Consider the following 16,639-nt stretch of genomic DNA (forward strand, 5'->3'; position numbering starts at 1 on the left):
GAGCGCGCCACGGGTGTTGTGTTGGCCTATTTCAGGCGTAAAAAGCCTATAAATACATTGGGTGTCGTTGGAGTCCAGATCTCGCGCGGTCAAAAAACCCCAGGGAGGGAGCCATCTAAAATTAGACAAGTTTTATTCAGCAAAGCAGAAACCTACTGGGTTCAGAAAAGCAGTCATAATGGCTTCAGATGCGACAAGTGAGAATGAGTAAGTGATAGAAAAAGTTGTAACAAGTTGTTAATGTGTCTCGTTTATCGAATACATACATCTCGTTGAAAAAGTTTCTAAGACTTGATACCGCACGTGAACTGACATGGCGGGAAGTGTCTCAAAGCAAAGCTCCTCAAGTCGGCTAGAGAAAAAGAGAAGAAATAACATCGAAAGGTGCCAATGAATTCAAGAGCTTATTGGCAAAGTCTCTGGCTGAAAAGTGAATGGATCTGTTCTCACAAACGCAATGTTTAAAGATTTCAATTTTGTTGCTTCATGCTCGGTTTGTAATACGCAAATATTGATAACAACTTCTTTAGACTAGTTTATTTATAGGCCAACTACTGTTTTAAAGCTGCAAATATATCCCCACTAATTTGAGAGTTTCTTCTTCCATTTGTTCCATATGCACCATGCTTATAAATGGAAAGTTTTGTAGGAATTTTTTCATTCATTTCTGTCAGAAATCTAATACCATTAATCAAAAAATCGCACCACCGATTCACGGTTGCATGATTACAGACCAAATTGGACTCCACTCGCTTTTGATTGCCATTGTCATTCATCGGTTCATTGCCCCTTATTGAAAGAATTCAATCAGTAACCGTTTGATTATTCAGTTCTGGATATATATGGAACGGTCAACATTTACATAGCGAAGCAACCTCCGCGTGACTCTAACTACAGATCTTTTATATATGGCTCTCGTTACTGTTTTTAGTGCTTTAGCTAGGATACTACACTCGCGTCGTGCCCCACATGCAATATATTCGATAGAGCCTTTTTTCACTCCATTCATGAGATGATACGTAATGATAGTTATGGATCCATGAGCTACTAAATTTCTTTTTTCTCTTGTTGTAGCTGTTTGGAGGCTCTCCACCAGCAAAGAAAATTTGAGTTTGGATGTCTTGCTCCCGCAGTGAGTGCTCTGTTCAATTCTGTATATTTTTTTGGGTAATGATTACAGAAATAATAATAACGATAACGATAATGACGTTGAAGAGGGTGAAGATTTTAATAATAATAATAATGATGATGATAATGATGATTATGACGACGACATAAACGGCAGCGATAGCGGATTTCCTTTTTTCTTTGCCCTTTACCGTGTGGATATGGACTTGGAAAGGAGCCATTATTTAATAAAGTTCGAATAGAGAGAGAGAGAATGTCTCCCTTTTCAATAGCCCTGTAAATAATTTAAGTGTTCTTAGTTATGTCTGTTGAAAAATCATAATGATAAAACTTGTAAGAAAAGGTCGCTAGCCTGTGTGCAATACGCGTTTGTGTGGCGCCGCAACTTTCCGGCAATGGGTGGAACAATAGGCAATGGGGAATTAATTGTTCTTCTCATTCGGTGTTGTTTGTGTAATCTATGAGATAAGATTCATTCTAAAAAAAAGCATCCAATTTTTCTTTCTGTTTTTTTTTTTCAGTTGGTTATTATTTTAGCTCTTTCATTCCTGAAGCGACGCACTAAGTTGAAATTGGAGCTCTGGGATGGGCGCCCTGGACTACTGATGTATGTTATTCGATTATGAAAATAGATAATTTTATAATTGTTTCATAGCAAATCTAGAACTTGAGCGATTTGGCCCCCATACACATTCACGCACGCACGCACATACACGCACACACACGCACACACACACACACGCACACACACGCACGTACACACACACCCACGCAAACGCACACAGATAAAAGCCTCAGCCCCAGTGATTTGCTCCATTCGGAGCCGTCTTCCTTTGCATTATAACTGATCCCGTACATTATAAAAAGTCTTTACGTTGCAAAATAATTCAAATCTAGATGGACGCCTCAACTTGAGTATAATTCACCCCCAAAATTCAAAAGCCAAAGGTTCAAAGCTGAAATCGTGTCTCAAAAGCTTGCCTATCACATCTAAAAGTGTGTTATTTGACTCTAAATTTCAAGTATAGGTGCCTTAAGTTGTTTCAACTGACCACCGCCTTCCTTCCACTCTGGTCTTCGAGATATCAGTCACCTTCGTCGACAACTGTCTTATTTTTCTATGCTGTTCCTACCTCCCTCCCCTCCCCTCTCCTTCCTTTTGACCATCGCCCACCTCCCCTGGTTGAAATTCCTTTCTCTTCCCAGCCTTCCGCTGCTGTAGGAATCAAAGATGGCCGCTTTAATTTTCACCGAGACAATGCTGAGCATTGCGCGCAAAAATGACACCTGCTCACCAGTTTATTAACAAGTTGCTGGTTTTGTGGCTTCTGATCGCACAGCAGTACAATTTTTGAATGGGACAACATATCTGTATCATTCCTTTTTAGACCGATGAACTTTCTTGGTGGTCTTAGTAACAGATGGACTATTGCTGCTACGTTTGGAGCCACAGGTAGCACTGTTATGACCATGGCATTGGGTGGAGGCAACAGCATCTCGTTTGTCCCATCGGAATCTCCCTGGGTAGGAAGTAAGTAACTCTAACGCTATTATGATCGAATTTCTTAATTGTGTTGGCAGTAAGGATTATTACAGAGTATTTCCTGAGAAAAGGAGAAGATAAAAAAATACAGATAAAAAAATACAGTAAAACACTCACCCTCAGAAATCTCTCTGAAAGACGCGTAATGTACGATGCATGTCTAATCCAGGTTCCAGTAAACCGCTCTGTAATAGAAGGCTTAACCCTTGTAGTCTCCAATTTACAGAACTATCATATGCATCACAACAAGCGCATAGACATATTAGTAAAGGTTTCAGTTAAACCTGTAATACCATTCCAAAATTCAAAACTAAATCATTACAAAGAGGCAAAATTAGGCCTCTAAAACAAACAAAACCAACATTCAAACAAGCTAACAAAACATAAATTTTAAAAAGAAATTGAGAGCAAAAGCAAAACAAGTACACAAGAACACACACACAGACACAAACAACCACTGCTAGGAGACGACCAAGAGCCCAGAATTAAAAGAGTTGTTCTATGGTACTCAAAGAAGTATATAAGGTCCGAGAATCATTTTTTGAAACTACAAGCAATATTTTTCTGTCTTTTTACTCAGTTATTGACGTTTTGTTGGCCGTCCTCCTTTGTACAATACTATTCTATCCATACTTTGTCTGCCTCACAACTGAATACAAGTTCGTTGGTTCTATCCTTGGCTTTCTTTATGGTGTGTTGAGGTATGTACGTGAGTATTGTCTTAAATTATGAGATTTTTTACCCTAGTTAATTATGTCAGATATCATCTACATCAGTGGGACAGAGTGGAAATTCCGATCATCTCAATTTTTTAAAATTTCTTTTATAGAGGTTGTTTTGCGTGAAACTTCGAAATTACTTTTGACATTAGTTTTCAATTGCATCAATGAGTTTAAAATATGCGACTTCATGAGATATGAACTTTAATTTTGGGTTTGAGGCTACAAAAAAAAACCAGAACTCCTGGAAGTTGATGCAGGTTTCTTTACATTAAACAAGCTGAGTTCTAAAGAATTGGTCCATGCGTGCGTATATTGAGTTATGAATGCACCACGCGGGATGTTTGCAGAACACGATAGAAGCGTAAGAGTTTTTCGAGGCGCAGCCAACTGAAACTCCAGCTTCTGGGGTGAAATTTTTGAAAATTTTGTTTTAAAATTAAAATCTTCTATTGAACAGTAATTTTAGGAAATGTCAACACTTGAAAATAATATGAACCGTTCGAAAAACGATGCGAAAAACTTACAAATTTCTTGTATTTTCGAGACCCGCGTGGGAGTTTTACCCGCTTGAATTATTGTTTACAAGAATTTATGACCAGAAAGTTGCGTAGCTTTGTACCGAAAATTCTGAGAATTGTTCGATTTCAAAACAAAATCTACCATTGAACAATACTTTTGGACCGTACCAACACCTCAAAATGATATCTACAATTCTAGTGAAGAGTTCCCAACGCCGCAAAGCCTTAGCTGAGTAGAGGAAACTCAGTTTTGTTTGCAGCCATAATTCGCATCGCGTGTGGGAATGAAATATCATCAACTTGAACTCTAATTTCGTCGCTTGAAAGTGCTACATGCTCATTGTTATGCGAAGCGAATTTATTAAGCATATTTTCTTTTCATCTGAAGCTGGAAAAGGTCCATTGCGATAGATCGGAAAAAAATCTTGAAAGTTTTGAAACCTCGCGGCTAAGCTCGACGGGGACTTTCAGTCTAAGTGAAACTGTAAACGTCATGTTATGGATGCACGGCTGTGTGTTCATAAAGATTTTTACCATGGTAGCTTTTAAGGAATTAGACAAACCTTGCGCGCGCTATGTTGTAAGGAATATTTTCTTTCTTTTCTTGGTCGAGATGCCTTACCAGCTCACAATCCCGCCAGTATTTCGATAGCTTGCCGCGAAGGCCACATGAAACATACCTCATTGAATTTCATTGCTTTCTTTCAGGTTTTCTTTTCAACTTGCAACACAGATACGTTGCCATGTTGCCGATAAGGTATTAGTTTGGAATGCATAAGCAAGCATGTACTACTTGTGTTTCCTTATGGTCATGCAGATAAAGCTGCTTGCTGTATTTTTATGAACGATGAAATGAAGTTAAGGAAATGGATTACAGAGAAAGAGTTAAACCATCCAAAATAGTAATATAAATATTGGATAGTTTTTAGCGATTTTTATATACTACGCTGAAAAAGCGTAATCGTTCTCAAGCCATGAACAACTTTCGGAAGTCAGGTTTTTGAAAGGGCGTGGAATATTTTATACTAAGTATTTGTTGTAGTAGAAAAGGCTAGTGAGCACTCCCCCAGTTTTTTTTTGTTCGCTGTTATTTCCAGTGCCATTATTGCAGTTGGCTTTAAATTAGATTTAATCAGTCATGGAACAAAACCCAGGCCTTTATGACTTAAGTTACTCATATGTTTCTTTTCTTTTTAGAAAACAGGATCCTATGGAATAATGATTATTCATAACCTGCCGACAACACTGTGCCTTATCTTTATAACAACGCGATTTGCTTTCCTTATTGTTCGACGAGTTCGACAGATGTGGTCTGTATCTTCTACAGAGTCAGCTGTAAGTTAGAGTTGCACACATGTATGTTTTCGTCCCTTTACAGCAGATACAGAAGTGTGTAATTTGTGCACGTGTCTTCGTTTGTCTGGAGTTTCTAGATCATTCCCTATTTAGCTAAGTATGATGAGGGAATAGTGGTATCATAAAATTCAAAGAAAAGCGTTAAGCAAGGTTTTAATGACACCTTAAAATCGAATTAAAAAAGGAAAATTACAAAATGTCTTGAAATATGGGAGAATTCAAGAATTTAGAAAAAAACAGGCGGAAATGGCGACAAGAGGATACAAATTTAAAGGATTGCAGGTATGAGTAATTATTTTAATTCCGTCCCTAAAAATTTTTCTCTTTAGGAAAAGGACTCCTGCTCCCGCTCACTGGTTCATGATTCAGACGTTCTTCACGTGAAATTCATTTTAGGGCAAAAACCTCCGATGTAAGATATTTTTAAAAAACTCCTGTTCAATGTACGACTAAAACAGTTAAATTTTGTTGTCATTTTCCTTGTCCTTGTCCTTTTCCTTGAGTTATTATTATCGTCCTTGAGTTTTTATTATTGTCAGCAGTATCTTCTCCCATATTTTTTTCAGATACCCGAACAAGTCAGAGTGGTACTGGAAGGTTCTCCACTTTTTTTACATACCAAGGGCAGGTGTGTATGGTATTTCGTTACAAAATAAACAACGTTGGTATTTTAGGTCGATTTATTGTTTTTTACTTCATGCTTTTCGTATCGTTTATGGACCCTGACTTATTTATCTCTTTTTTTCATTCATTTTGATATTATTTTTTAATAATGAGCTCAAAGCTAGACTTATGGATTGGACTAATGAAATGGACGACTTCTTTGATTTCAGATTTTAAGTTCTCCACTCAGTTGATATCAACAGTGTTTCTTGTCGGGATAGCTGTCTTTGAAGTAAGTACTCAGTGTATCAGAAGATGTCTTATCTATCGATTTGGAATGGACTTCTTCATTCTCTCCATTTCGATTCGTCTTTGGCAAGGATTCAAATTTTATAACAGACACGAGTGTGTATATTAATGACCCCTACTATTTATAGCAAATATTTGTCATGAAATGATTCCTTAATACTCTATCTCTCTTTCTTGTATGTAGGTCTCAATATTTTTGCTCACATGGTGGGAAAAAATTATAGGCATTCAGGGGGATATACAGAGAGGTGATGCATTAGCAGTAAAACATAATAATTTACCTGCTCCTAAAATCTTTCAAGTTCAAAGCCTTGATCGACTTGACCATGTGAAGCGGACAATCTTTCATCAGTCTTTTAGTCACCCAGTCCATTAGTCAGTTAATCAAACCTCTTCATAAAACTATTGAATATATTAAAATCCGCGGAAACTGCTCCATAATAATTAGTCACATTACCATTCTTCATTATCATATTTCTAATAGGACATACTTCATTCTGATAGGCTGTATTTTCTAAGGCATTTCATCGAAACTCTCACCCCATGACCAATTCTATCCGAACATCTTACAAAAAAAAAAGACCACGTAAGGATATCGACCCTCTCCTCAGAAACTTTTGCCATATTGCAGGGGGTAAAATCGTTTTAAATGACACTGAGATGATTATAACGTTGAAGCTCTAGCGATAGGAAGTCACTTGTGTAAAAAGCCTTTATCATGCAAAAAGAGACTTCTACCACGATTTTCCCACATAGCGAGGAGAATTCCATTGCGACGTCGTATCGAGGGAGTCAGCTCTAGTATCAGGAGCTATTTAAGCTTTTTCCTGGCGCTCAGTTAATGAAACGATTGTAAACGGTGCGATAGTTGCAGGGTGAAACCGAGGAAGGTTTGGTTCGGGATTGTCATGTGACCAGACCCAAGTCCCCCTCGTTGTTTTTGCTTCACAGCTGCTATAATTGCACCCGGGGAGTACAAATGTGCCGTTCACTATTCCGCTGTTTTACTACCCAATTGCTTGCTTGGAACAGGCTAGGTTAGTTTTCTATTTTCTACTGGCTAGATTTATATATTTCTTGATTTTAGGTTGTCTTTACGGATCGCACATTTTCGCAGCTCTGATTTATATCATAACAACACTTCATTTCATGAAGTGCCACAGGTGCGTGTGATTAGTTTCCTAAACGTGTTCGTGAGGGCCATAAATGTTCAACAGGACGCTTAAGTTTTATGAGGGATCTGGGATGGCGCGGTACTGAGTGAGAGCGCTCGTCTCCCTCCGTTTCGACCCTGGTTCGATTCCCGGACCTAGCGTGATATTCTTTGAGGGATTTTTCTCCAGGTTTTCAGATTTTGCTCCTGGAAACAGTGAACAAGGATAGTCACCACATGGAATGCCCACTGTTAAATTTCCATTAAGACACCGTCCGATCTCGATCGCTTGTCAGTATTTCTTTCAAAACTTGTAATTCTGTATGGTTAGGGCATTAGAGCTAAGGTATGTCACAGATTTTATTGAGAACGACTTAAGTACGCGTATGAGCTTTGGCGTCTGAAAATTATGCGAAGTTGTAACTGATATGTCACACACACAAAAACAACAACAGAAATATTATCGCAGCTCTAACGCACCAAATCCGGGGTATTTATGAGAAGTTGTAGAGGTACACCTGCTAAATCTCAATCTTGAGAGTCTCCGATTTTACAATTCGCTCACCTCTAAGAGGCCAATGCTCTGAAGTGAGAATATATAAGTTTACTTAAGGTCCATTTATAACTTATCCCCGAAGGGGGGGGGGAGGGGGGGGTTGAGTAGAAGAATTTAGGGGGGGGGTCACATGGTTTTCAGGGAGGAACGGAGGGGGATCAGTCGTCGTTAACAGAGAATAAAGGAGGACTATGCATAACTGACTGCTAATTTACCGCTAATGAGAAGGAGAGGGGGAGGTCATGAGTAATAAAAAACAAAATATTGTGAAAAAAACACCAAATTTCAAAATTTCAAAAAAGGTCAAAATTTTCAAAGCGAGCCATGTTACATAATGTGTGGAATACATAACGTATGATAAGGGTTGAGTGGTATGCATGAAGAAGAAATTAAAAGTTACCGAGTTCAACTTTTTGTAGTCAGACCATCAGTTGTGGTTATCGCCATATGTCTTAATGGACAATAACATCATTTGAAACGTTTCAAAAAACTTTGCAACAAGTCTGTATCATGGAAAGAAGTCTAAGAACGCTTAGCACCAATTTAGAATGCTGGATGTTGTTTAGCTTTTTCGGCGACCAAAACATAGTGTATCGCCTTACGATGTCATTTTACGAGGAGGGGAAAATTTAGTTGACTCGAACTTGACTTGTGGCTTGAAGTCGACTTTTGAAATGATATAAACACAATGCTCACTAGTTTTTAGGCATTCTGTTGAAATCGGACAGAGAGGTTATTGTAAGGTTTATTGTAATGCTTTCTCATAGGGACCACATGCTCCAGCTTTACCGTGGAGATAGACGTCTAATGCAAAACGTTTGCCTCTCACCGGCCTCTTATGTGGTATGGCGATAAATTTGCTTTCCACGCTCATATCAAAATTAAGGAGGAAATGACTAACCTTTGCCTTCCACTGATATCTGTGCTCAAATAAAGGGCAAGATGATTTGAAAGATTGGAAAGCTTTCAGCCTTTTCCAGAAAATTGAGAATTTTCCCCTTGCATGACCTAATGATGTTTTAATACAACGATAACAGCCAAAACACGACACGTTCACATTGACATTTACGTTCACTGTTACCTTCACGGTCACGGTCACGGTCACAGTCACGGTCAAGATCACAGTTACAGCTGCGTTCATAGTCATGGTCGCGATCATAATAACGATGATGATTTAAAAGAGGTCACGTACATTTTGCCTTACTGCTGAATATTTGTCTTGAAGGGAGAAAGTCTGGGTTATACTGGATATCAAGTCGCCTATGCCGCGATTGGTATGTATGGAATTTTCAACTTAAAACAATGTGAGAGCTTAAACATTTGTTCCGTACACACACCAGGTAAGGTAACGCCTTTATTTAAAGAGGGTAGACACCTGACAATTATAACAAACCTGATAAACTTGTGGCCTTCTATAAAACGTGAATAATTATACACTGTCATTATAGAAAGATAAAAATTATCCATAGGTACAATTTAAGATGCAAACAAAAATAGTATTAAAAAACTATCTAGAATCTTATTTAGAATTCTTAACTATTGAAAAACTATTAACTATCTAAAAATAAGACTCGATAGAAAAGACTACCTAAATACTTAAAAGATATTACAAATTTCCTATCTTTCTTTGCTCATCGATTAAATTAGTACGCAGTTTCTTTTTAAAAGATTTAACATTTTTCATTTTACTTACGTCAAAAGACAGTTCGTTCCAATTTCTAATAGTTCATAGGCTAAAAGTCCGGCCTCCTTCTGTATTTTTCTTGAAAACAGGACAAAGAAAAGGAAACTCTAAAGTCTAACGGTTGGTCAATTATCCGTTACAATTACAATATTAGACAAAGATCGCAATAGGTCGACGAAACGTTGCCAAGTGTCAAGCTATTTATTCAAAAGGTCGATAAACATTTAAGAAATTCGTATAAATTGGAGTTTTCTGTGAAATCATTGACTTCTTCGTGCTTGATAAGTGCTGTAGGTCGCTAAGACTGCAAAAAGTTGCTCCAACGCCAAAAGTAGCTCAAAAGTCGCCGAACCTAATTAGGACAGGCCCACGAGTGGCTCCAATGATAACCACCATCCCTATCAATAGATAATAACGATAATTGTAGAAATGATTTAATACTAAATCTTTGACCACTAAACACGTGCACATAACTTCCAAAAAGTTTCACGCATGTTTAACTCCTCTGTCACACTTTGTAAATACTTAACGCTTTCTTCACACTGCGTAAAGGTCGAAAATAGACAATTTGTTTATTATTTGGACCTAAGCAAACTTAATTACTCGACTTAATTGTAAAAACCCTCTGCTTTTTTCAGACAAAACGTATAACTTGATTAACCAAGTTTTTACTATAATAAACAGGACTAATAGAGATAAGGACTAGTAAGCCTCAAAAGTCCAAGTCGTTTTGACAGTTTCTTACATAAATATCTCAGTGTGCTTCAAAGCTAAGATCTTTATCTACAATAAAACCCATACTAGTGTTGCTCAACCTTAAAATCAATAAAAGCAATGCAAAAGCTGTAATTCCAATTATTTATTTTTATGACACCCATTTTGAAATAACTGGTGGTCCCTGTAATCTGATTAGCTCTAATTGGTGCGATTTATTCATGAATCGCACCATTTTTTGCTTTAAGTCGCATCTTTTTCCTAGCCAACGAGGAGACTACACTAAAAACAAAACAACCAATCAGATTTCAAGGCTTGTTTAAAGTAACCAATCAAATTGCAGTAAAATGTGAGACAAAGAGTATCATGTGGCAAATTTTGCTACTTTTGTTTCCAAAACTGTTTTATTTCCCCCCCCCCCAAAAAAAAAAATGGATGAATTTAATTTCCAACCAGTTCAGCACTGCATCAATAAAACATTTGAACTGATCAGGTCCTGTAATTGAGCAATTTCAAAATCATGGTCAAAATTAATCTCTTTGCAGGTTTTTCCGTGTTGTCAGAATTGGGCTTCCTTCTAATTTTCATTCCAAGCAATAATAAGATGATACGCGATTGGATTTTATCAATTGCAAAGGGACTTTTGTAAGTGAATAACGTGAATAGGTTGTTTTATATATTGTTTACATTGTCTCTCTGGTGTTTCATTCGTTTTGTTTGTTTGTCTTTTTTTTTTTGCAATTTTTTTCCTTTCAGACCAACGATAGTGCTGAGTGTCATTTCACAAGTGTTCCAGGGCGTGTTCCTATCTCGATATGCCTTTCGTGACAGAGAATACCCAAATTTCTCGGTCGTGATTGATAACCGGTAAAAATGACAGTTTCTGTATCTATTAACATGATAAGCTAAGCTGCGCACGCTCATCTTGACTGCTTCTTGACACATAGATGACGTCATCATAAACGCATTTTCGCTGCTTTATCATCGATTGTTAATGTGGGTGTGTTCAATTTGCTATTCGCGATTCTTACCCCTCTGCTTCTCCATGCAATGTGAAATGAACCAATTTATGTCACAAAAGCTTGCACTCTCGTAATATCTAAAATTGGCTGTGTACTGACAAAATTTCCAACACGACACATTCTAGCTTTGATGCTTAACAAAGAATAAGGCTGTTCGTCTCATTTGCAACGAAGGAAAAGGCTTCTCGTTTTGCCAAAGGCGCGGGATGTTAGCGCGAAAATTAGTTTTCGCAGAGTTTATCAAAATCTGCCACCAATTAGAATGCGTACATCTCTAAAACAAATCATCTGAATAATCTACCTTAATTTCCTCTTCTCTGAAGAAGATCATTCCATTTTCGAGAGGCCTATCGGGAATCAGCACATGGGGCTGCTCACGGGTTCCTTGAGGGTCTTAATGTGGTGATGGCCCTTAACGGCTAACGGTTAAAATTTTGGCCTTCTTACGTTAACAGTTAATTGGACACTTTCCACATGACTCATCACCAAGATAGGAAACGTTTTTTTTTTGTTTTTGTTTTACGCCTAACAGCTACTTTTACAGCCTTACGGCTAACGGTTAATCCCACTGAGGCCCTCACATTTATTCCTACCTTCTTGGAAATAGACCACGTTTTCTACTCAACACTGCTCCGGTCAGTATAAGCAGCTATTCATTATTTCTTTGTTTCACTTTTTTATTCTCTTTTTTCTCTATTTTGAATCACTTTTTAGACGACTGTTCTCTATCATGTCATATGCCTTTGTGTTCCTCAACGCCATTGTTGGAATCTCAATAGGTCTTCTCCGCATAGCTAAAGCTATGATTCTCGGGCTTTTCTTCTTCTCGCGTCCCGACCGACCTATTCTCATGCCAGGATTTCAAAAATGGGAAAAAGGTAAACTTTCCGGAAAAACCAGTTTTCAAATGTGTTTTATCGAAAAATGAAATTCGAGTTTAGACTTCTGACCTATCATCTGCCATTCAGTGCTTGCCGAACGACGGCATCTCCACCAAAAAGTTGAAACATTGGGCAGCTGCTTGCTGCTTCTCAGACTTTGCTTCTTGCTTCTTTTGATTTTCTCAAATTACCGAAGCATTTGAACAAAAATGCAACGATGCACAAGGGACTGGTAATTATTTATCGCCTGGAAAGGGGATCGAAGGACTTCATTCTCAGTAGCAGTCCGAAATTCATAGTTCCCCCTTCAAACTCTGTAAGAGACGACTGATTCCCCTTCTGCTCCCAATGAAAGCCATGCGATCATCCGCAAAATCCTCTTTCCCCTTCTCCACCTCGGTGATAAATAATAATTGGTCTCTCAGCAAAAGATACTTCAGCCATGAAAGATACGACAAAAACAACCCGAACAGCAACGCAGACTTTACTTGAGTCCGCATCTAATGCTCATTTTTCCCTTCAACTTACCGAACAGGTTTTGTAGCGTATCTTGGATTTCTTCAAGTGTTGGTAGCCCACAGACATCCCGTTGTGTTAATGTTCTGCCAATTGCTCATTGAAAGCAACAAGGCGACAACTTCGGAGGAGAAACGTAAGCAACGTTTAAGAAATTAAATATTACTGGTCTAAGAAGAACATATCGAGAGTATTAACTCAAGTTGGAGTTGGTTAATCATTCAGTCAGTCAGTCCATCAGTCAGTCGATCAGTTTGTCAGTCAGTCAGTAAATCAGTCAGTCAATCGGTCGGTTCGTCAGAGAGTCAGTCCGTCGGTCAGTCAGTCAGTCCATCAGTCAGTCAGTGCGTCAGTCAGGTAGTCAATCAATCAGGCAGTCAGTCAGTCAATCATTCATTAAGTCAGTCAGTTAGTCAGTCAGTCAGTCAGTGAGTCACTCACCCAGACTGTCAGTAAATGGTAAGTAAATCTGTCCGCGTGTCATTTACTCAATCTGCCTCTATGTTTATCTGTATTTTTTTCTCCAACGTTTGTCTCTCGCCCTCCTATTATTGACAATTGTTCGCCGAAGGCGAAGTGAATATTATTGAATTATTCCCGAGACAGAGTCGAGGGGATTATTTAACAATGTTTACTGAACCTGACGCGAATAACGGTTGGTATAATTGCACGGGTGCTTTCGAATAATTTTGCAAATTTTGTGAATAAAGAAAGCGTTGCGCATATTTTGTGCCAAAACTTTGTTAATTACTCGTATCTACATAAGCAAGAAGACTTATCAACTTCATTTAATCCTGTTAAAAGTGTTCTACCAAACTCAGTACAGTAGCATCTTTTGTGCTTTTTTCAATTGAAATTTTCTTCCATCGTATTTATCACTTCTTCGGAAAAGAGGAGATTATAGCGAGTTATAATGCAATCCTCGACCAATCAGAGCGCGCACATATCTATGATCGTGACCAGAGCAAATATAGTAACAACAAAATATAGCTATGTTTAACAAGTTAACTAAAAAATCTGTCCGTCACAGAACATTCCAACCTTTCTGTGCAGCCAAACAACGCTGAGGAGCCAAAACAAGTCACTGGTATGTCAATAAATTGGATCAATATCAGTATCTGGGCAACTGCCCACCTACCCCTCCCCTAACCCAACGTTAACCTTAACTTGTTTTCAATTGACTGTTGTTGAATTAAGGGAGGGGTAGGTGGGCAGTTGCCCAGATACTGATATTGATCCAATAAATTAATATAAGGCAACCATACCGGACAGTGCCTGAGTTCCTTTTGTAAGGCAGTCGACATATAGTTTGCATTTACCCAAATACACTTCAACAATACCGTTAATGTACTGAATGTCTATGTAACTTTGAAACAGGATTCAAACGCGAAATCCGCCATCCACGCCTGTCACAGAGGGTGGTCAACCGCTGGCTTCTTGCTGTAACTCTCCTACGCAATCCCACAATCATAAAGTATCGTCACCATTCCTTTTCGGTACCCATTGAACAGAGTGAGGTCGACACGTCTTCAGTATCAGTTTTAGTCGATTCTATGGTCTAATCATCAGGTTTAGCTCATGGCACATAAATATTTTAAGGATTAAATGAAGGGCATTGTAATAGCCAAGTATTGCAAGGTATATAGCTGTTACGAGAAAGGTTATTGGAAAAAAACGGACAAAACTGCAGGCGACAATCTCTGAAAATAATCTATGTATCCGGTAACTAATGAATTTTATTAAGTAAAGGAAAATATATTAATTAATCAAACCCGCTGTACCTCGTCCGCACAATGACATTTCTCAGATTTCCTTTGCATCCTGAAGTTAAGGTGCCGTGATCTGAAAACTACCCTCAATACCGTTCGTGGTTGTCGTGTGAATTTTTACGCTTTTTGTTGGACCACCTCTCTCGAAACAGCTGTATATTCCATGATAGGTTTATGCTCCAAATTAAATACTGCGTGAAAAAAAGTAGCCCATCATGTAAAAAAAATTTTTTTTTTCCTCGACATAGTTTATCATTGTGAAACTTTTAAAGTTCAAGTGCGTCTTTAAGACTAAGGTAGACAGTTTAGTATTGGATAACATGAGTTGTATTCTGTGTTGCATTTATGCATTAAAAACGACTGCTCGGCTATGAGGCTGATAATTTTGCAATCGAATTTTTTGTAATCTCTTTTTACATGTGGTTAACGATCTCGTTACCATTTTACAGCGCGCAGCGTAACCCCATAATTATGGGAAATAGAAGCAACTCATGTAGCTGAAAAACTTTGGACTACCGTGCGACCGACCGTACAAGGTGCTACTTCTAGCATGTGCAGGCACCGTCCTAGCCATCACGTAATGGAAGGGTAAAGGGAAAAGAGGATCTGCAGGCACAATTGCGTGCGTATCTTGGATACACGTCATTAGTGTGCGCCAGGAGACACTAGCAGATAATGATGAGGTGCGCATACTCGAGTGCCGAGCTTTAGTGCAGCGTACCGCGGGCACATGGTTAGGCATTACACGAGGGCTTCACGTGTCTTTGTAGATGTGAAGCCGCGTTTTGAGCGGGAAATCAGACTGGTGAGGTTGCAGTTAAACAGAAATTCTCAGTATTTTGCAATTTTTAATCAACTCGCAAAACAACGACACCGGCACAACTAAAGTTTTTTCAAACGGAGGAAATTGTTATAATTCAAGTTCGTGGACAAAGGGTTTTGCGCAGAAATAGACTGGAAAGAAATTATAGCAACAGAGTGACCAAAGAAAGGAAGAGTGAAAAGGCGTAAAGCGAGCCGAGAAAATCGTGCTAGAAAGTTAAAAAAGACGCTAAAATAGGCACAATGCGGCGAGAGGAACACGAAAGAGAACAAGAGAATGCATAAGTGAAAAGGCGAAGAGAGTCTAGAGTCTAGCGAAGAGCAAAGTGAGAAGGAAATATAAAGAGCTCCAGAAAACAGACTGCAAAAAGGTCATCCACGAAGAGAAGCGAACTACGAAGTTAAAGGATCCGAGAAAGAAGTGGAGGCAAGTCCTGTCCTATCTGATTTTTTTCTCTTACGTTGAGGCCTACAAAAATTCAAACCTTCTTTCACCAATCGTTGTTTGATAATATCTTCACTTTATATTTCAAATCACGTTTCGGTAAAACAATGACTTCGGCGTTCATAGCCTTAAAATTCTCGCGCCGGTTCATCGCTCGAATAACATTTCAAAGTGTTCGTATTCTTTAAGTTATTTCTTGTCCTATCGTTTGGAATCTTTAATTGAGTCGTGGTATTAAGGGGAGAGAAGCTATCTCACGGATTATATTTCGCTTAGAAAGTTTTCAAATGATAGCGAACGGCGTGAGCAATTAAGTTTCTTTCATTCTCTCTTCACTTAACTATCGTAGGGTTTACATTAATTATTAGAAAATCGCGCTTTGTCGAAGATGTGTTGTTTTACCCTAAGAACGAAGTAATGACCTTTCTCAAAATTGGGATAAAATGAGATTGAGTCAGCGATGTTAATGTTTACATTAAGTCTGACGCGGTAATTTGATTTTGACAATACTGTCATGTGAGAACCCGTCAAACATTTGAGAATTAAATTACGGGTGCAAATAATCTTACGAGTAAAATTGAGTTAGTCCTATTGCGGAAGGAGTGAATTTCATTGTTTGGTCTTAGTACTTTTCAGCGCTATGTTTTCATACTTTCTACTCGATTTGTTCGAACTTCAGGACATGGTTTGTCTCTCAAAACATGGAGCCACTTTCTCTTCGCTCAACATCTCGAGGCGTACTTAGTGCTCGGGTTATGATGAACGTGCTTACGATAAGATAATTTTCCCCAAAGCTTGAAACTGAAGAACTAGTCTCTGAAATTAAGAGTCATCACATTTTGCAAGAAGCGTGCGAGCTGTGATCGTGTAATTAAACGGGGTTCTGGCAATTTGAGCT

General features: G+C 38.4%; 1 protein-coding gene across 1 annotated transcript; it reads left to right on the forward strand.

Moving 5' to 3' along the window:
- The first annotated feature begins 116 nt into the window (after nucleotides 1–116).
- Nucleotides 117–14,865, forward strand: LOC131770569 (stimulated by retinoic acid gene 6 protein-like). The gene is made up of 20 exons (XM_066167660.1): nucleotides 117–207; nucleotides 1,075–1,132; nucleotides 1,650–1,735; nucleotides 2,517–2,659; nucleotides 3,252–3,372; nucleotides 4,620–4,668; nucleotides 5,109–5,246; nucleotides 5,597–5,679; nucleotides 5,834–5,895; nucleotides 6,101–6,162; nucleotides 6,364–6,427; nucleotides 7,267–7,342; nucleotides 8,656–8,731; nucleotides 9,114–9,162; nucleotides 10,832–10,931; nucleotides 11,043–11,153; nucleotides 12,023–12,186; nucleotides 12,725–12,841; nucleotides 13,736–13,792; nucleotides 14,083–14,865. The coding sequence occupies exons 1-20, from the start codon at nucleotides 179–181 to the stop codon at nucleotides 14,265–14,267; spliced, it is 1,830 nt and encodes a 609-aa protein (XP_066023757.1). The 5' UTR covers nucleotides 117–178; the 3' UTR covers nucleotides 14,268–14,865.
- Nucleotides 14,866–16,639: the final 1,774 nt, after the last annotated feature.

Source organism: Pocillopora verrucosa, chromosome 5 (genome assembly GCF_036669915.1).
Source record: "Pocillopora verrucosa isolate sample1 chromosome 5, ASM3666991v2, whole genome shotgun sequence".
Taxonomy (NCBI): domain Eukaryota; kingdom Metazoa; phylum Cnidaria; class Anthozoa; order Scleractinia; family Pocilloporidae; genus Pocillopora; species Pocillopora verrucosa.

Excerpts from the sequence above, each read along its gene's own strand:
- LOC131770569 (XM_066167660.1), top strand. The coding sequence starts at position 179 with ATGGCTTCAGATGCGACAAGTGAGAATGA. Across the intron at positions 7,343-8,655 it reads CATTTCATGAAGTGCCACAG|GGACCACATGCTCCAGCTTT; the intron begins GTGCGTGTGATT and ends GCTTTCTCATAG. Across the intron at positions 13,793-14,082 it reads GGAGCCAAAACAAGTCACTG|GATTCAAACGCGAAATCCGC; the intron begins GTATGTCAATAA and ends ACTTTGAAACAG.